Genomic DNA, 20,203 nt, shown 5'->3' with positions numbered 1-20,203 from the left:
TGGGAGGTTCCCGGCTTTTGATAAGTAAGTATTTTACCCGGAAATAGTTATCAACATTAGAAATGCGGAACTTTCTCGATGCTTAGTTTTTATGCCTTCCTTTTTTAAAATTATAAATGTATTATTTCAAGTCTGACAGTTAGATTTATATTAATAATTTTAATTTACTATATTTGTAACACGGGATATTCAATTAAATACATACATATATACAATACCATATCACGCAAATTGTCTTAAATCATAGGACTAATATCTTTAGTTTCGCGCTTTTGGCTACATCGATATAGTGTGCTGCCGAGTTTCCGCCTCGATGATAAGGACGAGGATCAAATGACACACAATGATTATAACGCACATGATGAGAAATACATAGAGAATTATAAACTGCTGGCTGGTCACAAACGTTAACTATTTATTCTGCTCAGAATCGGATGAAGCGTTGGACACGATCGGGGGGGTTGACCGGCCATCGTACTGTTGCTGATTCATCAAACGCTGGCGCTCCAAATACATGGAAACCTTGATGTTGCGCACCTGGTGGTTGTCGATAAGTTTTAGAAGAGCGATTACGCCGATGCCCACAGAAATAGCGAAAGAGCCCCAGGCGCCAAACTGAAAGGGATTAAGATAAGAAATTAGTCGGTAGAAAAGTCAAGGCACATATAGTTTTGTGCGTGTTGTCTATTTCTATCATCTTACTTGAGTGGTTCCCATTTCAATATAGAATCCAGAAGTGTTTATTTTCTCCGTATCGCCGCGGATGATGTTCTGACCTGCGGAAATAGCGCAGGACGGGAACCTCTCAGTCATGCCATCGCACCAGACGATGAAACCCAGGGTAATGAATATAGCCGACAAAATGGACATAGCCAGCATCCAGATGCCCAAGACCACATCAATGAATAGAGCTAAAAACGAGGCCTCCTCCTTCATGCGTGCGTATCTATATGAAAAAGAATGAAGCTTTCTAGAGAACTGTATTCTATGTAATCCCCCTTTCTCAAACACCTGTATATCTGCACCACCGAAACGATAAGCAGAAAGATACCAGTAATCAGAGGAAAATTGCAGAAACCATTGGAGGCCCACTGGACATCAAACATTCCATCCTCCTCCCGCCATTTTCCAGTTGTGAAGAGAAGACAGTGTCCACTGTGGAAAAACAAGGTGCTCAATAATTTAAAGGGGTCCACAGGGAAAACTGCGCACTTCCGTACCAGAACTGGTCGAGGTTTATAAACAATGGCACGACGATGCACAATGACAGGATGAACAAGATGACATGACCAGCGATCTGGCTGAGCTGTAGCACATTGGTCAAGGCCATTTTGTGTTTTAAACTAAAAATTAAACTCAACAATATCCAGGGAAACGCAGCAATGCACTTTATCGATAAGACATGTTATCGATAATTGTTATTTTAATAATCCAGATGCATTGGTATGCGCTCTTATCGATATATACACTCTGGCCCTGAATTTCTCGTAAACTCATCTCTAGTTCGCCTGAACTCGTAAAAAAAGTGTAAAATTTGTTTACATTGAAAAAAGGTAAAATATAGTACTTAGTGGGTACTTGCAGTACTCTCTGGTTCCTAGATAAGCCAGCCAGAACAAAGGGCCACATGCATGTGTGGGGCGTGTCCCGAAGACAACGCGGGGGTGGGGGAATAGCCAGGGCGAACAAAGAGCAATTAATGCGATAGGAGGAGGGGGCTTTCTCCTACGATTTTCCCCACTTCCCCGACTTTTCTTTTAGAGGTCAGTTGTGAAACGAAAGGTGAAGATCACTCGGGCGAATGTGCTTGGAAATCCACTCAAACGCAGCTACCTTTTTGCATATATTCTCTATCCAAATGATCGTTTGCAGACCCAGAAGCGGACCAGCGGACACAGTTCAATGAAGTGCTTATGAGCTAACTAGCAGCAGGACGGCAGCCAAGGAACACAGGGACGAGGCCTGGATCAGCAAGCACGGAGCCAGGAATCACAGGCTAGAGGTTAGCGCAGATTGGAGGGAAGCAGGTGACCTAGTTTACCAAGCAGTAGGTGAGCTAAGACCTTGGGTTTCAAACCCAACAATATTACTAAAACTGACGACCGCTGATTTGCAGAAAAAGATTAGAGGACTGGCGGCGTTTCTGTGGCAACTCCTATTGGGGCTGTTCTGTTGTGTTAATTGAACTAAGAGCATCAACGTGCACTGCCATTAGCTATAACCTTAATATACCTAACTAACGTAATTAGTGTACTTGACCTAACCCGGAGCAGCATGTCCAACTCCCACTACAACAACTACCAGCAGCAGCCGCACTCCAGCAACGGAGATTCGGAGTACCAGCACCAGCAGATGGTCCATCAGCCGCAGAGGTTCTCTAATGGCCATGGGATGAAAAGTGTAGCTGTGCCGGACATGTGCCTCTTCTGCTTTGAGGTGCTTGACTGTGAGCTGAACAATGTTGATGGGCCATCGGTGCCGGTGTTCAGCAACGATGCTTATCCCCTGTTTGTCACCTGGAAGATTGGACGGGACAAGAGGCTTCGTGGGTGCATTGGTACTTTCAGTGCAATGGAACTGCACAATGGACTGCGTGAGTACGCCTTGACCAGCGCCTTTAAGGACTCCAGATTTGCACCCATCTCCAGGGATGAGTTGCCGCGGCTGACTGTATCGGTGTCTATTCTACAAAACTTCGAGGAGGCCCAGAGTCATCTGGACTGGCAGTTGGGAGTCCATGGCATCCGCATCGAGTTTCTTACAGAACGCGGGTGCAAGCGTACTGCCACTTATTTGCCGCAGGTGGCCACCGAACAGGGCTGGGACCAGTTGCAGACAATTGACTCACTCCTACGTAAGGGAGGCTATCGGGCTGCCATTACCCAGGAAACTAGGAAGTCCATTAAGCTTACACGCTACCGCTCGCAAGAGATCCAGATGCACTACAAGGAGTACCGCGAGCACCAGGAACGTCGTGCCCAATTCGGAAAAGTGCAGTGCTAACAATTGGACAGGCCGGCGGCGAGACGATGATCCTGGCTGAGGGCAGGCTTACTGGCCGTCGTCCTCCTGCTGCTGCTAGCCTTTGAGTTCGGCCCAGCTTGGCGGCCGCTCGCTTAATCCGTGTTATGAGTTCTTACATCTCCGACATCAATTTTAAGCCCTCGAAAATTCTCCGACACGGGCATGAGATGTACGCCTTTTTATTAAATATACAATTTAATGCTTGATATACTTAAGCGGCAAATCCGTAAGCAATTTCGAATGAAAAAAAGCGAAAAGTTAATAAATGTTAGGTTGAAACCCTTTGTAATCGGATTACTTTGATCGATGTTGTAGCCGCGGCCTTGCTGGTTTCTCTTTTAAATCAAACACACAAATACTAAAAACAAGCATATATATAGGGATATATATTACCGAATCAATACAATACAAAAATGCAGATATATAATTCAAGTAAAATGTTCAGCAATTATATTAATAGATTTAACAACTAAACCAATTACATTACTAATTCTAATTCTATGCGCATTAAATAAAGGTCGACCCCATCCGAGTCGCACAAGACAATGCAAAATATCGTCCGTCTTTCCTCTTGGGAATCGTGGAAGCGAAATGTTGTTTACACCTCAATGTTTTGGCATTACATGTATTTAATGTATATTGTTTATTGTTCCATTATGCTGTGCGTTGTTACATGGGTTTGTACTTCTAAATCTAGTCGATAATATCGATATATGTTTGGGCTTTACGTATGGAGTAATCTCAACAGGTTGCTAAGAAAAATCTGCCTCTTGGATATATTGCTACAAAAAAGCTGCGCTACGCAGCAAGGCTAATCAAGTGGTTTAACAACTAAGCTAGTAACAGAGCAAGTTAATCTATGGCTAAAGCGGTGAGCAATCGCTCAATTAGTATAATTACTGGCGTATGGTATAAATGTATATATTCAATATATGGTCAATAGATTTCATTGATTGCAATAAAGTATGAGGCTCGTTTTACAATAAGCAGGCCAATAATAATAGATGTATTTGTTTTGTATTCCACAACAAATTCCATCGCTTTGCAGCATACATGTAAGTCTAAATAACTTTCAATTTATATGGCAGTACAAACAACTTAATGTAGCGCCAATTTCCGAGCAGTAAATCATACAGATTTCAGTTAGCTAAACCAAAAACAATTTACGTATATTTCCGTCAGCGTGTGATTCACATCCTTGTCCATCCCAATCGAGTATCAGTCTCAATGCTTGCACAGAAACTGCTCTAAGCACTGGCACTAGGTGGCCGATAAGGCGTTCCACTCAAATCGCGGATTCTTCGAGTGGGTCACCGGCAGGCACTCGGGCTCCACCAGCTTCCAGACGCCGTCCACTTGTTCCACTGTGGCCAGGCTACAATAAGGGATCTTGTGAATCACCTGGCGTAGTTCGTTCGTGCTTCGTGGTACTCCACCAGTCAGCTGCCGGGAGCAAGTGTCCAGTGTTGTGGCATGCGCCACAACCAAAATATTGCCAGCTAAAAACAAAAAATAGTGATGAGAACATATTTCTAAACGTGATATTGTAATTTTTACTTGTTTGCTCCAACAGCTGCAGGATAACGTCGTGGTTTCGTTCATAAAACTGTTCGGTGGACTCCTTGAGGCGAACGGTTAGATCCGACGAAGGCTGCACAGGCTCATAATCCAGATCAACGTCATAATTGGCCTCGATTAGCTCATTCTTAGTCAGCCAGTCGGGAACGCCACTGGGATACCAAGCCATCCATTCAAATAGGCCCGGCTCCAGCTTGATCTTGTGCTTGCTTGTAAGCTTAAGCCCCTCCAGTGCACTAGTGCAAGTCTGGATGCACCGATATGAGGGCGAACAGTAGACGTGATCAATCTGGACTTGGGCCTCAAACAAAGCCTGACCAATGAGACTGGCTTGATAGACACCAACATTCGTCAGCGGCGAGTCATTCTGCCAACCCTCGGGACTGTTTTTCCGACGAGGCAACGTCTTGGGCATGTTCAGATCCTTCCTCATGTAGTTTCCAAACTCATCGAAGCAGTAGGGAATCCATGTCCCGAAAGTAAAGTCCACCCTTTCACCATGGCGCATGATATAGATCTTACGGTTCTTGGCATGCGAGGCATCCAGAGTACTGGGTTGTAACGAGTGATCCGAGTGCACGCTGAGAGTGTCGTCTGGACACGGTGGTTGTGCTGCCGGTGGTTCCACCAAAATCTCATCCACTGGCTGTTTAGACACTGAGGTGGAGCTGGAAGACATATTGGTTGTGATTTCGATCGTGGGCGTATTCGGGTTGTGCTGATGGTTCAAGTTGTGGCTGTTGAGCAGCTGCACTGAAGGAAGTTCCAGGCAGGGCTTCAAGGTCTGTCGCAAATATTTTTCCACGCTCTGCTCGGATTCCTCAAACGATGACCCCTCAATTATCTCGGGATGTGCTGTGTCTGTTGAGGAATGAAAAGAAATGACATATAAGTAAGAAATTACTTTGTATATAAATATAAAGAAATGTACACTATTCGCTTAATTGTTTGAAAATTAATTACATTTAGATTAATATTATCAATATGGTGTAAACATTTTTTAGGACCGTTATCGGGCTTCAGGAACTTTATAATTGATAATGCAACTCACGCTGACGTTCTTCGGGTTCCGTCGATATACTACGTCCGTCCACAATGTCCAAGTCCTCGGCTGAAGTCAGGGAGGAAGCGACGCTCTTGGAAAGCTGCACCACCCGATGAAGGGTCCAGGCGTCCGATTCGGCAGTGCGTTCGGTGTAATTGACGGGCAGGTGCCCTGTGCTCCCGGTCAACCAGGATATGCCTTCTGCCCAACCGTCACTGGAACTGTCCACTACTTCAGTGTTCAAGTAGATATAGTCGCCGATACGAAGCTCTAATTCATCCGTCTCGTGCGGATTGTGTGGATATACAACCTTCTGGACCTAAAAATAATATAAAACGGAGTTAGAATTCACACAGGACTTGTGGTGAGTAGCTCTAACTTGTTTAGTGGCGAGTCGAGGATCGCGTGAATAGAGCCGCAACTCCCAATTGGATGCGCAGCCGGCGTCTAAAGTCTCCACGAGTGCTTTCAGTGCATTGAACTGTGCCTGCGGGAACTGGTAGGCAAGCGTCAGGTGCAGGCTCTTTACGTGTGGCTCGAGTGAGATGGCTACGGGTATTCAGAAGCTATTAGTGACCGATCGCTAGGCGGGACAAACGATTACTGAATAGAAAAGAAGACGGTGCTGCTTATATGCCTTTGTATCTAGCACGGTGAGTCGTTTTTCTGATAAGAAACCATAGTTTGAGGTTTTTGGGCAATACCAAGCGTTAAAAGCTTATCATCTATTTGTGTTTCAAGATTGGATTTTTGGCAATTCAATTTAAGTGCAAATAAAATCAAGAAAAATGTTTAATAAGAAAATAAACGCTACTTAGATTTATCAGCTTTGAAATAAATTATAAATACCTATTAATTAAAATACATACCAAGCAAATTACCTTTAATAGTTAGTGTTACTCTCACGAAAACAAAAGAAATCGACCCACCGTGCTATCAACAGCATTTACTGCTAATAACAATAAACTACAATTAGCAGCGTCATGCCAAATTTGTCCAATAGTGTAAATAGATTAGTAAGTTATCTACCAGTGCGAGTAAGGCATGCATTGAGTTGAAATTGAAATGAGAAAGTGGGTGCTTAGGTGAGTCAGATGAGATTTACGCAAACTAATATCGCTAACTATTGGCTTACATCGACTGCTGCGCGGAATGCAGCGGGTGCCCGAGGAGACAGCTCCACACCAGGGGAAGCAGGCCACAATAGCGTCCAACTGCTCATAGGTATCGCTAATGACTGTGCAGCATTACCCAGATTATCCAGATATCCCAGGATTAGTGTGCAGGGAGAGAGTAGAACAAACGTAACCGTGTAAGCCACTCCGAAAAATGGAAACCATCAACCGAATCGAATTGAACAGAACGTGAGAAAAGATAAACCAAAACAACCCAAAGAGAGTGCAACCAACAAAAGGGAAGTTCGTACTTGAGTTGGACACCTCCTTGACGTATTGCAAGGCCAGCCGTTTCAAATAGTTGGCATCCTCCTCGGCCACGAAGAAGCCCATGAAGTTCTGACTCATGTAGGGCTCCAACTTGAGAGGGCGATCCAGCAAGGCGCCCGTCATGTCCACTACCTGTTTAAGAGCCTTCGAAAGCTGCAGGGAGCACTCATCGGGAGCCTATAAAATGTTTTCAAGGAGTAAATATTGTTAAAATAATCCCATCCTCGCTCACCTTAAAAAAAGAGACCAGGGTTATGTGGGGCACATAGTTATGAGCTCCGTTCCAGCCGCACATTTGGCGGGACTTGGCCCAGAACTCCTCCAGCTGCTGCAGAAATGGACCCGTGGGACAGGCATATATTATGTATTCCCTGGGAGAGCATTCGTCTAAGGTGGCATCGTTGACATGAGCCAGCAGCCAATCCGAAGCAATCTGAACTCCTCGATTGCCTGTGGAAGCCAGAGCTTTCTCCCTGTGTAGATGCAAGCAAAAAATCAATACTCAACTTCTCTGGAGCTGCAAGTCTGATTGTGGGTCACCCCTCAAACCCATAGCCTCGATATCTTTTAGCGATTTGGATCATGTGGTGACCTCCAATAGACTTTAAAACAAAAAACCTACGCCCTGTGCCTGGGAAAGCCCATTTGAAGTAATGTTTGGAGCGGCGTCAAATGCTGCTTCGAGATACAGATCCTCGTGGGCGTCTGACTCTTGCGTGGCGGAAGCGTGGCCATGACGATTATAGCCTCCTCTGTTAGGCCTGGTTACCAGCGTTTGGCAGATTTTAATTTTTTCTAGTCTTTAAATGTTTTTCAGTTATAATTTCAACAAAAATAGGATAATTGTGTTCGATAACGATAACGACGACGATAGACCAAAGGAATGACAAGTCCTATCGATAGTCTTATCGCCATCGATATTAGTACCATCGATAAATAGTACTGACCATTAGAGATGAGAGCGATTCTCCTGGCGAGACAACAACAAAATTCACTGCGTAATTAATTAAATATTTTAGTAAATTCGAGGAGCACCACAAAGGAAGAGCTCATCAATCGTTCAATAGTGTTCAAAGTAAGAATAAAATCATACGAATTAAGTGTAAAGTGAAAGCGCAGCGATAAAAAGACTGTTACGCAGCAGCCAAAAAGTGCATGGAAAATGCCATTGGAGCCCCACATCAAACATACACATGAACACACATACACAAAAAAAAACGTACACACAAAGACCAACGCACACCGACGCAATTAGTGGTGTGGTGTAGTGGTGGAGCACAAAAACAAGTTGTTCATGGACTTAGAAGGGGGCGGGGGTAGTTATCTGTCAAACGAGAAACCAATTTCGCACTATTTTCGTTTGTCGTTAGTTACTCCCCCTGCCATTGAGGATATAAGGGAAATGGGCGTTTTCCCTGCTACTTTTCCTGGTAATCCAGAATTGAATTTTTTTTGCTGAGTGACCTCGTCTTTGTCTGTGCTCTGTGCGCACTTTCTCCGCTGCGCCAGCTAATAAGCAGTGATCACGCTTTATCGCCCCAATGCGGGTTGCTTCCCTCCCCTCCTGCCATCCTGTTATCACAGTCCAGCGATCATACATTGCGGCCCGTTCAGCATGACTCATTCGATTTGTTTATCACCCAGCACAGCATAGCACCAATATTCGTCATATTGTCTGTTATTATAAACATTTTACAACAGTCCCTAGCTTCATCTTCCTACGTGTAGATAACACGAAATTTTTCGATTTCAATTAGTTTTATTTACTTAAGTCGATATGCAGATGCGAATAGTAGTTTATAGGGGTGCACTGTTCTTGGGGTAAAAGTTCCTTACATTCCCTAGGAAAAATTTTTGCCCATTTAATCGAATTAGGGAAAACCGAAATGTTATTTTTAACATCCAATCAATACCATTTTCTTTCCTTCAGCGCCAGAAGTCGAAAGAGAGACCCCCGAGTAAGCCAACCACATATTACATCGAAATGTCTGGCCGCAAGAAATCCCTACTGAAAGTCATCATACTGGGTGACAGCAGTGTGGGCAAAACCTCGCTGATGAATCAATATGTAAACAAACGATTTTCCAACCAATACAAAGCCACGATCGGAGCTGATTTCTGCACGAAAGAGGTGGTGGTCAACGACCGAGTTGTCACAATGCAGGTAAGCCGTAAGCTTTTGAAAAACCTTTCTGAAAAATCTAAGTACGGTTTTGATGACAGATCTGGGACACTGCTGGTCAGGAACGCTTCCAGTCGCTTGGAGTAGCCTTTTACCGCGGCGCTGACTGCTGCGTTCTTGTCTACGATGTGACAGCACCTAATTCGTTCAAGAATCTCGACTCATGGCGCGACGAGTTCCTTATACAGGCCAGTCCACGTGATCCCGAGAACTTCCCCTTCGTGGTGCTCGGCAATAAGGTGGACCTGGACAACCGCCAAGTGTCAACGCGTCGGGCGCAGCAGTGGTGCCAATCTAAGAACGACATACCCTACTACGAGACGTCCGCCAAGGAGGGCATCAACGTGGAAATGGCGTTTCAGGTTATAGCCAAGAATGCGCTGGAGTTAGAGGCGGAGGTAAGTAGTCCTCTTTGAACTTATTTTTTTCCAAGCTAATTTCTTTATTTCGCACAGGCTGAGGTTATCAATGATTTCCCCGATCAGATCACCTTGGGTTCGCAAAATAATCGTCCTGGCAATCCTGACAACTGTCAGTGCTAATGTAACAAGAACGCAAAATGGATAATTACACAATCTATATTATTAAATAATATTTCCAACATAATAATGAACATGAGAAGCAAGCAACACAAAGGACGACGGAGGAGAGTGTTCTATGATTAAGTAAAACAATTTCAGCAAAACAGCATAGTAATTAATTAATTGATAGGATGCAAAGTTCAGATTCAGATCAACATCAGCAGACTCTATTCGGGCCTCTGGCAAAGGCTTTACCAATATACCCAACTTCCTAAAACCTAAGTAACCGTTCAATGAATAAGTATGCTCTGTATACTCGTATTTAAAAAATCCATGTTTCTGACCGCCCGCCCGCCTATCTCCCTAGTACTATTTTTGCCACTGTATTAGTCAAATTTTGCACGCAACCGCTGCTGGCTTTTGCAACAGAACAGCAACATCAGAGTATCTTCGAAACAAACAAAAAATCTTGTGATTGTAAATTTAATAAAAATAAAACTTTTTAATGTAATTATCGACATAATTTCCTGCACCATCGAATTGGCTACTCGATCGTAATTGGCTCAGATCCACAAAACACCCACTTGCAAAAACATTTGAGCGTGAATTTTGTTTAGTTATAACGTTACTCGATATATCCTATAACTATTAATAGTATTCCATGTAAAATTGCTCCTTGTTTTTTGGTAATACATATATGTAAATTGCTTATATTTGGTATGTACTTTATTCCACTGATTAATTTTATGAATTCTCATAATCTTTTGTTTAATCTAAAAATAAACAATGAACAATTTACAATAAAACTCAAATAAGCTAAAATGATTGTTTTTTTTTTATTATTTTGTACCACTGTACAACATTCGAGAGTATATATGCAACTTTGTGGGTATAGCATATCATTTATCGATAATACTTTGCTGTCTATTGACATTTCTCTGCAAAAACAGCTGTGGCTGTTGTCTAGTCAAGTTTAATTGTGTATTTGATCATATTAAAATGTCCCATATTTCACCTGTGGCCCCACCTCCTCCACCTCCACCGATGTTGGTCAGTCGTGAGACAACTGCTCCAGCAAAAGAACCTCCAGTGGTAGTCAATATCACCACCGGTGAGTGCAGTTGGGCCTGGGAGTATCCGGAGTTACAGAAAGGTTGCTACCTTAGTCGAGTATGCGAGAATGTTTCTCCTAAACACTGTCAATATTACTCCCTAAACAGCATTGTGCAGGTGAGTTAAGAAAAGGAGTACTTATTTTTTAGTTTTAATACAAAATTACCTAAGGTTGGTCCCACTTGTGGCTTAGTGGCCTTGAGCATGTTGCTCGGTGGTCATCCCACCGCAGATGAGCTTCTAAAGGATGCTATTGCACTGGAATACACAATAAATGGAGAGTTTTTTAGTGCTCAGTATTTGTATGAGCTCGCCCGTAAACATATGACCGGACCTGTTGTAAGTCAGTTACATGTCGGTCCTCTCGACTGTAAAAAAGTCAAGGAACTGTTAAAGGCTGGAGGCTGCCTACTAGTGCCGTATCCTTTTTCAAAAATTTTTTCGTTATCTAAATTTAAACCTGGATTAGGTTCGGTTATTTCCCGCATTAAGACCAGTTGTCGCCTAACAGCGCAGTTAACGGCTAACAGCACGCTGTTAGCAGCCAGTGTTGTAAAATTCCCGCTTGTAGAGTGTTAAATATTGTAAACAGGCGTTTTTGGGGTTTGCGAGATATTATTATTCCTTGTGTCTTTGTTGAAAAGAAGTGCAAAGATTTAAATAAAATGGCCGACGAAGCAGAGCAGGTACGTATAAGCTTTATGATTCAAAAGATAATTCGTTATTCACGTACTTCCAGCTCAGCCAGGTGATTTTGCCGGTGAAGGAGCCCCTGGATCTCATCCGATTGAGTTTGGATGAAAAGGTGTACGTAAAGATGCGCAACGAAAGGGAACTACGAGGACGTCTGCATGTAAGTTATTTACTTCACCTATTAGATAATCCTTCAAAAACAGGATGTTTTCAGGCCTTTGATCAGCATTTAAACATGGTGCTGGGCGATGCGGAGGAGACGGTAACCACTGTGGAGATCGACGAGGAGACCTATGAGGAGGTCTACAAGACCGCCAAGCGTACCATTCCCATGCTATTCGTTAGAGGCGATGGAGTTATCCTGGTTTCACCACCCATGCGGGTGGGCTAGTCTCAAGTCTCGTTCAGTTTTAAGTCCAATCACCTGCATTTATACAAGATGTATCTGTATAGATTAATAAATTCTTTAAAACGAAATCATGTCTTTATCAACCTTAAAATTTTAAACTAATACCTTTTACATATTTAAATAGTTTTATCAAAGTACCTAAGGGTTTCCTTAAATCAATTAAAACGTATATTTAACAAGTTATGATGCCGATGTAAACCATGCACCATGCTTAAAGTCCGGACACCGAGCTCATTGGGCTTTGATTGTGGGCTATCTGGTCGACGTACAGGATAGGGTGAGTGGATATGTGTCTTATATCTAATATAACGTATTACCTTTCTGCAGTACTATGTCTTGGCTCGCCATGGAAAGACGCGTAATCTAGCCGTTTGGCCACTGGACATGCTTAGCCAGAGCAATGGTAATTTAGTGCAGTTTGCACAGCCTAAGGGCTACCCGGATAATGACTTTTTGCAACCACCGGGAGGAATCGGTGGATCCCTTGGTCTCAAAGAGCGCTCGATTCTAGTCAACGGCTTGCCTCAACAGGTCATTCATGTTCACTGCCCTTAGATATATCGTTATATACACAATTTCAATAAAAAGTCTTTACTATTTCGTATTTAACTTTAATATATTTAATAGTACAATTATAAATTACACGCCTTATAATATTTCACTTCGCAACGCAATCAACGCACCTCGAATACCTATCCGTCTTTCAGTTCAAACAGGGAAAAACACGCAGTTTTCGTATTTAATCGGTTCGCAACTACTACGGGGACACGAATGCGATTTTAAGGGGCAGAGAATATAATATACAATAATGATATATCGAACTGTCTCCTGCTAGTGCCTGCTGTATATATGTAGATTTATGTATACATGTATAAATTTACTCCTTTTTCAACATCCGCTAATACGACTGGGCTGCCTTGAAATTTCAAAAATCACAACGATAAGAGTAGTTACATATGGTTTTGTATATGGTAGATTAGATAGGTATACTATATATAGTATATGTATTGTATATAATTTCACACACAGATATTTTTCTGATTTAGGTAGTACATAGACGACGGGTTTGGTTAATATGTCAAATTACTCTTTGTTTGTCAAGTAGTTTTAGCATGCTGCAGCATAACATTTAGATACTTTTGTTAGTTGGCCAGATGGGAGCAACGATTTTGAGATCATGGGGCCTAATGCTCCCGAATGCTTGGTAACTGCCGGTTAGAGAATATATATATATATATAAATGTATGTGTATGTATGCTAGTACATGCCAACAGGCAAGAGCAACGTGTCCATAGAAATCTTGAAACGGTAACTATAAAGTTTGGTTTTAGTTCTAGACCATCTTGTACAGAATATTTTGATACGCGTTGTTCATCTCTGACGAGTTTTATAATTACTTTAAGCATATCATTAAACTAGTAGTGTCTACTTGTCTGTATGTGTCTGATTGCGGGTCGAAAGTATCTGATAAATTCACAAGTTGCGTGCGGTAATTAACTTAAATGAACGTTACAGGCTAACGGTTTATTAACTAAAAATTTACAAATACTAATTATAAATAAATTATCATTCTTTTCAGTTGTATAATATTTATTGCCGCGCAAGTGACTGTCTCCCTTGCTCCAAGCACGTTTCAGTTTTTGTGTCTGTATATCTGTGTTTTTTGTGGGAGTTGGGGGTGTGCCGTGTGAGGTCGGGGGTTAAAATGACTAGGATAATTCAGCACAGGACATAGGTGTGCAGCCGATAAGCGCAATGGGAAAGTTCTTGACGTGTGTTTGCCATTGCGACGATACCTGGAAGAACTTGACTCCCGTCCACTCGGTGCCATCGATGTACACTGCAAAAAAATGTTGGAAATTAGTGAGACTTCTAAGTAAGCCAGAGTTGAGACCTCTTACCTCGCAGGGGCACTGGATGCGATTGCTTCGGTGAGCAAATTAGACGGGCCACGCCCTCTACACATTGCTCCTTCTCGAGATCACGCTCCTTATCCTTCTTCTTGCCCAAGCGCATTACTAAAATAGAAAAACAATGAGATAAGCCGCAGCTCTAGTCCCTAGCCAAGTTCAACTCACTTTGCTTTTGCTTTTTCTCCTTGGTGGCAAAACTAACAGTCAGTCCATTGAACATATCACCCAATTGCTGTGCATGCTGTGGCAGGCGCCACACCTGCAGGTTCCTAAACGTACTCTTAATGCTATTCTTGCCGCCGGCGTCACTTCCCTTGGACAGTCCGCTTTTGGACTCCTTGACGTGACCATCGCCCGGCCTCACCAGGGGCCAGTAGTCAACCTGCAGCTCCACTGCCTCCGCTGCGGCCAGAGCGCCACTGAAAGTTTGCTGTTGCAGCGACGACGGCGTACTCAACGATTCACTGGTATTCCGCTCCCGATGCGAGGACGCGGACGACGGTGGCGTTTGCAGAGGAGGTGATATGCGTCCCATGCTTTGCTGCTGGGGTGGCGAACCAGATACCACGCCATGTACATTCGGCGAGCTCTGGCTACCAATTGGGATAGCTGAGCTTGATCCAGATCCAGAACCCAGTCCACTACTGGCCACATTGGAGCCTGCTGTATTCTCCTCGAGATCCAGCGAGGCCTGGGAGTCCAGATAACCAATACGAACATCCTGTAGATTAAATACAGTGATATAGTTACAGTGATAAGTTTAGAGAAATGGATTTTACTTACACTAACAAACGGCACAAATATCTGGCAGGAATCCTCATCCTTGTAGTTAACCATGGCCTCGGCAATGGGTATCTGGGTGCAGGGTCCTGCCGCAAGTAGGTAGCGCTGGATACGCTGCACCAACTCCGCGATGTCCGACTTGGCGACGCCAGCCGCATCCGCAAGATTTGTTGTCAGGGCGGTGGCATTCACAGTGGTCACCGCACTAACAGCTGCCGCTGTGGCTGCCGCCCGTTCACACAGCTGCGCCCAGTTGTCCGAACCAAACATAACCGCATATGCCTGATCCATTTGGCTAAGGTGACGGGCCACATTGCCGCAGCTGCCGCCGACGGGGACCAGGTAGAATCGCAGGTGATTGAGCCAATCCGGAGGACGCACTCCCATCAGTTCCACGTAGTGCCGCAGGGTGGCTCCCTGCAGCCAATCTCCACCAATCAGCAACACCTTGACGGTGTGTGGTGGCTTGGCGTTTGAGTTGCAACTAAAACAGGCAGTAAAATTTATGAAGTATTCATATCTGATAATAGAACGTGAACACTTACTACTTTTGGATCTTGGCCATGAGCGCCTGCAGCACCGCCTTGACCTCGGCAGTGTTCTGCGGCACGAAGGCCGGTTTAAAGGAGTTGGCAAAAAGCGTGACCAATTTGGCCAGCAGCGCGCTGCCGCCCAACGCCTCCGGCGGACTGATGATGGTCACCACCTCTGGTATGGCGCTGTCCTCGCCGGCAAACACGCGACTCAACTGGTCGAGAAGCAGCTTGCGTGGTTCTACGTTGGTAGGCGAGAGGCAAGTCTCTAGCACGGATCTAGGCTCGGCACTCAGGCTCAAGGTGTGCTTCCTTTTGCCGCCACCCGAAGCGTTAATGGCACTGGCACTGTTGCCTCCACTTCCTGTGATTCCCGGAGTATTGCTGGAAGTGCGGAACAAACGTGATCGCTTTTCCGTCTGGGCAGGAGTGACCACACTGCCACTTCCCAAACTGGCGGCCACCGAGCTTACTGGGGTTAACTGTTGCTGCTGCATATGCTGCAGGCGCATGTAGTCTTTGTCCCTGGGTGGACTGTTCTGGGGATCTGAATTCTGGCCATCCGTATAGCCAGCATTGCCCTCATTGCCGGAGCTGTCATTACCCCCGCGATCTGTGAGGAGCATAGAAGAGATAAGGAGCAGGTTAATAAAAGGTGATTTGGTAATACATCAAGTTAAGGGCAAGGGCAAACATAATGGTGGTGGTCTATCGAAATGTGAAAAAGAAAAATCACGTTTTTTAGAAACTATTCAATCAGAGTCTAGCATATGTTTTTGAAAGATTTTTTAACTTTTCCGTAGACTCAACCATTATGATGACCCCAAGTGAAGGAAGGGGTCCGGTGAGGGGGCGGTGTGTGAAACTGGGGACACGAGACATGCGGAGACTAAACAAGACAAGATAAACAGAATCGTGAGACAGAATGGCGGCCACAAATAGTTGGTCCCGAAATAGAACGCCCCTGCAAAGAGTTACCCAGTCCAAGGAGCACCGTGTAAATAAATAATAAAACGCGGACCGAAAATATAATTAAAGCTTTCTTTATTTTATGACCATGAATGGTAGGGTGGGCTAAGAGTGGGGGAAGTGGCCATATTTTTCCGAGTCAGAAATTTCCGGCTCGTCGTGCTTGAATTTTCAAAGCCATGCGCCGGCCGATTAATCAAAAAAACGCACGACACGTAAATAAAGTGAAAGTAAAAAAAGGAAAAAAGGGGAAAATTTGAGGGAAGCAAACAAATCCAAGACTTTTTTTATCAAGTGAAGGTGGGGCGGAAATGGTGGCCTGGGGCTGTGATTAAGGGTGTTGTTTTCAAGGGTCTGACGTCTATGTCGGTGGCTAATTGGAAAACGGCTTCAAGTGCGTCGAAGGTTCAATTGTCATGCCACAGACTCACACACACGCACACACATGTTGAGGACGTTGGCTTTCATATGAGGCAAAAGGTGAGGATGTTTATTTTAAGGCCCCACGAACATGCACCACAACTATACTAAAAAGAAACGATCAATGGAATTGACGCACAAATCAAAGACTCCCCGTAATCGTAATCCCACTCGCCCAACATTTTGAGGCATGCAAAGGTGCAGAGCGGTGGTGGTGCAACAAATAAAGCATACGAACAACGAACGAAGCATACATTTACATTTCCAGTGTACTTGTGGCAGTGTGTTACTGTGTGTCACTGTATGCGTGTGTGGGCTCTGTGCGTGAGTGTGGGGCAAGGCAGGGAATTTGGGGGATACGCCGCCTCCTTCAAATATTGAAAAAGGTAATTTTAATCTTTAAAATAGCTTCTTTTTGTGAGAGCAAAGCTTTGTTTTATTTAAACATTTGATTTATTTCTATTTTTAATAAATAGATATGCATGGAATATAAGACTGTTAACTCTTTTACTCTTTATTATTCACTAAGATAAGTATAATCCTTTTAGAAAGCAGAATCTCACGGAATTTGGTACTTATAAAAAAAATCAAAAGAAAATTTAAATTTATTTTGTCATAATATGGTTTTAGGAAGCTTTTATTCGAACAGATGTTTTCGATTTCTTACTACTGCATTTTTGAATATTTTCAGGATGGCGTAAACCCTCAAGATTTCGGATGGGAAATTCATCTGATGGGTAGATTGGTATCATATATATACAAACTGGGCACGGATTGCAGTATGCTATACATATTCTTAGTCTCATTTCAAAGGTATCTGGTGTGATATGCGAGGTGGTAGTGTATATAGTATTTCTATAATTTTGATTCAGGGATATTTGGGGATAAATATTTTTCGTTTTTCGATTTTGCTGTAATGTACACAGACCTGGTGTTGTTGCCGAATTGTTATTGTTTGTTAAATGAATGCATTTTTGGTTTTTGTTATTTTCAAGATTGTAAGATGAATTGGTCAATTGGTCGCTCTTATCCGATGATCGGCGCTCAGAGTTGCCTGCAAGAGAGATTTGTTCAAGCCATGCAAAATGTATCTTTTGTTTTTGTTTGTTGTTTGTTTTTGGAGTTTTTGTTGTTGTTGCTTAAGTATACAGTTTTTAAATAGTATATAGTTAAAGCTAAGCCTTACTTGACTTAAATCTATATTGAAACACAATTTGAAAGTTAGTTCAGCAAAAGCTACGAAAAAAAGTTATTGTTGCGCTGCTGTTTTACGCCCGGAAAAATGTGCAAGGCCGCGCCCACTTTATTCTGTGGGCGGCAGTGACAGTAACGGTCAACAAGACAATTAACTGTCTCCCGCCCCTCCACCATTTTCCCGGGCGAAACAATTTGTCCTGCTCAACTGTGCGTGTATGTGTGTGTTGGTGTCGGTATGCTGTGTTGTGTTTTGCGTTTTAGTGTGTTTGTGACATTCCTTTCCGCAACTTTTCTTTATTTTTCGTGTTTTTTAACCTTGACCCAAACTGTTGACAATGGAAAATCGCCGACAAGCGGACAAGCAAAAAGCACTAAAAAAATAGATAAAAAAAAACCGACACCCTAAAACAAATATAAGCAAAGAATTCGACGCATAATTTCCGGGAAAATAATAATAAAAATAGACAGTGATTTGAATTCACTGGAAAACAAAATATATATTTCATATTAAAGAGATCTAAAATGATGTTAAACTTTATAGGTACCCTGAAATATCTAATCCAATTATCTACTTTAAAAGAAATCAATCGAAAATTAATAAGAAAGTTAAACTTAAACTTTTAAGTCGCATATTTAGTAATTTGTGTTTGATAAAAAGGCCGCTGATAGCCTGAATTTTTGTGTGTTTCAATTTAAGGAAACATAGTAACGTAAGGCAAACGCAACGCAACGTAACGCAACTCCCACAAACTCATACGTAACGCAACGCAACGCATTAGAAAGCCAAAGAAAATTCATAGAGCAAAAGTCATTTAGTTAAACTCCAGTTAAATATAGCACATCAACAAAAATGCAAAACCCAAATGACCCGCCTTTAACAACTTCCGGAATGCGTACTCACCAGCAGTTCCTATTCCGGGTCCAGAACCACCGCCCAGCAATTGATTCAGATCTCCGCCGTTGCCAGTGATGTTATCGTGCAGCATTATCCGCGAATTGGTAAAGAACGGACGTAACGATGGCTTCGGCGTGGATCCCACCGATATGCTGTCCATGTCCGGTCCGGAATCGTCGCCCTCGCAACAGGACAGCGACTCCAGTTCCTGGAAGAGTGCATCCAAATCTCGTTCTCCGCGCAGTGCAGCCGTTCCCCGGTGACCGGACTCTCCTTCCAGCTCCTCGCTCACCTTGAACCTCTTCAAGAGCGCCACTATCTTCTGCTTGAAGTTCCGCTGCTGCAGCGAAATCGTCTAAATGGGGGAGATGGGTATGTAAATTGTTATTAATATTAAGTTTATATTACATAAGTCATAAACTATTTACGAAACATATTAATTTCACAAAAAACTAAAAGATAAAGTTTACTTTAAGCTAAAATAAAAATCCAAACAGGAAATAAAATCTGTAAGATCAAGATAACGTGAAAACAAGCTCTTTTCGAAATACAAAACAACGTTAAAGCTTAACAAAATTGTTCTCTCTGCTCCTCCCCCTTCCCTTTTAAGTACCTCTTAATAGCCGCTGGCTAAATCTAAAGTTGCTTATAGGCCATTAAACAAAATCTCAAGGACTGCGACAGCGATGACGACTGGAGAGGAGCCGTTAAAATTTATGCATCGTTCTTTTTTAATTGCTCCTCTCTCATCGGTTTCTTTTTGTTTGTTTTATTTTTCAGCCTTTTTGTTGTTGTTGTTTTGTTTGGGACTGTCATTAGGCGTGTTTTTTATCTACGGCAGGCATTCAAAATGATCCTGCGATAAAAAGCCAGCAACAGCAACAGCAAAAAAAGCAGAAGCCATGACAATAAAAGCCGCAGGCTAATTTTACACCTGTGCTGCGGATGTTGGCCAGGTGCGTGGAACGGCAAGAAGAGAACGAGGACGAGGACGTGGATAAAGTCCATAATTGGCCCAAACAGCTGAGCCGAGTCAAAGCCTTACGCTGTTTAAATATTTAAGCGGCAGCTTAAGAAAATTGTCTCTGTTGTGATTAGTACCCATACTTCCAAAGGGAAAAACCCCCATAAATAAGGCATGGATTTTCTAATAATAATGGGAATAGAAAAAGGCCTAAAGGGGGTTTAGCTTAAGCGGGAAAGTAAAGTAGCATTAGTCTTTTTTGAATCAAGAAAATATTGATATTTATTTATATTCTATTGTTTAGAAAACCCTTGATCTAATCCAACTTCGATCTATTGTCATGCGGAAATTGTGTGGCTTCCTTTTTTAGATCGCAACCCACACAAACAGTATGTCAATCCGTGGCCCCGATATAGCCCTGAGATATAGTCATAGGTTCGAAAGTATGCCACCGGGCGAATCTAAGCAAATTGAGTCGAGTAAGCGACACGCCAAGGCCGCCGCCCCAACAATTGTCAA

General features: G+C 43.1%; 7 protein-coding genes across 12 annotated transcripts in view; 4 read left to right on the top strand and 3 right to left on the bottom strand.

Moving 5' to 3' along the window:
* Positions 1-139: 139 nt before the first annotated feature.
* LOC108116600 (transmembrane protein 179) lies at positions 140-1,415 on the bottom strand. Its single transcript, XM_017228556.2, has 4 exons — positions 1,221-1,415; positions 1,012-1,155; positions 703-946; positions 140-615 (listed from the first exon to the last, which is right to left on the bottom strand). Exons 1-4 carry the CDS (start codon positions 1,328-1,330, stop codon positions 412-414), a joined length of 702 nt encoding a protein of 233 aa, XP_017084045.1. The 5' UTR covers positions 1,331-1,415; the 3' UTR covers positions 140-411.
* A 32-nt stretch (positions 1,416-1,447) lies between these two features.
* Positions 1,448-3,577, top strand: LOC108116599 (uncharacterized protein CG5902). Of its 3 annotated transcripts, none has more exons than XM_017228555.2 (3): positions 1,448-1,553; positions 1,873-2,047; positions 2,117-3,577. In XM_017228555.2, exon 3 carries the CDS (start codon positions 2,275-2,277, stop codon positions 3,001-3,003), a length of 729 nt encoding a protein of 242 aa, XP_017084044.1. In that variant the 5' UTR covers positions 1,448-1,553; positions 1,873-2,047; positions 2,117-2,274; the 3' UTR covers positions 3,004-3,577. The 3 variants fall into 3 exon arrangements, with proteins under 3 accessions (XP_017084044.1, XP_017084042.1, XP_017084043.1); XM_017228553.2 differs by having other exon boundaries at positions 1,873-2,051; XM_017228554.2 differs by lacking the exon at positions 1,448-1,553 and adding an exon at positions 1,603-1,782 and having other exon boundaries at positions 1,873-2,051.
* Positions 3,578-3,655: 78 nt separating this feature from the next.
* LOC108116597 (protein UBASH3A homolog) lies at positions 3,656-7,947 on the bottom strand. Of its 2 annotated transcripts, XM_017228549.2 has the most exons (8): positions 7,715-7,947; positions 7,325-7,565; positions 7,074-7,269; positions 6,783-6,884; positions 6,027-6,196; positions 5,654-5,966; positions 4,582-5,463; positions 3,656-4,523 (listed from the first exon to the last, which is right to left on the bottom strand). In XM_017228549.2, the coding sequence occupies exons 1-8, from the start codon at positions 7,825-7,827 to the stop codon at positions 4,285-4,287; spliced, it is 2,256 nt and encodes a 751-aa protein (XP_017084038.1). In that variant the 5' UTR covers positions 7,828-7,947; the 3' UTR covers positions 3,656-4,284. The 2 variants fall into 2 exon arrangements, with proteins under 2 accessions (XP_017084038.1, XP_017084039.1); XM_017228550.2 differs by lacking the exon at positions 6,783-6,884 and having other exon boundaries at positions 7,715-7,946.
* A 91-nt stretch (positions 7,948-8,038) lies between these two features.
* LOC108116601 (ras-related protein Rab-7a) lies at positions 8,039-10,506 on the top strand. Its single transcript, XM_017228557.2, has 4 exons — positions 8,039-8,167; positions 9,023-9,256; positions 9,316-9,672; positions 9,730-10,506. Exons 2-4 carry the CDS (start codon positions 9,077-9,079, stop codon positions 9,814-9,816), a joined length of 624 nt encoding a protein of 207 aa, XP_017084046.1. The 5' UTR covers positions 8,039-8,167; positions 9,023-9,076; the 3' UTR covers positions 9,817-10,506.
* A 155-nt stretch (positions 10,507-10,661) lies between these two features.
* LOC108116598 (UPF0692 protein CG33108) lies at positions 10,662-12,614 on the top strand. The gene is made up of 4 exons (XM_017228551.2): positions 10,662-11,025; positions 11,080-11,327; positions 12,191-12,287; positions 12,338-12,614. Exons 1-4 carry the CDS (start codon positions 10,795-10,797, stop codon positions 12,563-12,565), a joined length of 804 nt encoding a protein of 267 aa, XP_017084040.1. The 5' UTR covers positions 10,662-10,794; the 3' UTR covers positions 12,566-12,614.
* On the top strand, positions 11,477-12,078 carry LOC108116602 (U6 snRNA-associated Sm-like protein LSm3). The gene is made up of 3 exons (XM_017228558.1): positions 11,477-11,594; positions 11,648-11,761; positions 11,816-12,078. Exons 1-3 carry the CDS (start codon positions 11,574-11,576, stop codon positions 11,990-11,992), a joined length of 312 nt encoding a protein of 103 aa, XP_017084047.1. The 5' UTR covers positions 11,477-11,573; the 3' UTR covers positions 11,993-12,078.
* Positions 12,608-20,203, bottom strand: part of LOC108116596 (phosphofurin acidic cluster sorting protein 2) — a 36,685-nt gene continuing 29,089 nt past the window's right edge. For 2 of the 3 annotated variants that reach the window (XM_017228546.2, XM_017228548.2), the window contains 7 exons: positions 18,727-19,075; positions 17,557-17,682; positions 15,252-15,852; positions 14,707-15,190; positions 14,089-14,644; positions 13,912-14,028; positions 12,608-13,850 (listed from right to left, as the gene is read on the bottom strand). In XM_017228546.2, coding sequence (XP_017084035.1) covers positions 13,720-13,850; positions 13,912-14,028; positions 14,089-14,644; positions 14,707-15,190; positions 15,252-15,852; positions 17,557-17,682; positions 18,727-19,075 — 2,364 coding nt within the window. In that variant the 3' untranslated portion in view covers positions 12,608-13,719. The remainder of the gene's footprint in view (positions 13,851-13,911; positions 14,029-14,088; positions 14,645-14,706; positions 15,191-15,251; positions 15,853-17,556; positions 17,683-18,726; positions 19,076-20,203) is intronic. The other variant, XM_017228547.2, reaches the window with a different exon arrangement.

This window comes from Drosophila eugracilis, unplaced genomic scaffold (genome assembly GCF_018153835.1).
Source record: "Drosophila eugracilis isolate 14026-0451.02 unplaced genomic scaffold, ASM1815383v1 contig_75, whole genome shotgun sequence".
Classification (NCBI taxonomy): Eukaryota; Metazoa; Arthropoda; class Insecta; order Diptera; family Drosophilidae; genus Drosophila; species Drosophila eugracilis.
The sequence above is the reverse complement of the archived record's forward strand: the minus strand, read 5'-3'. Positions and strand labels throughout refer to the sequence as shown.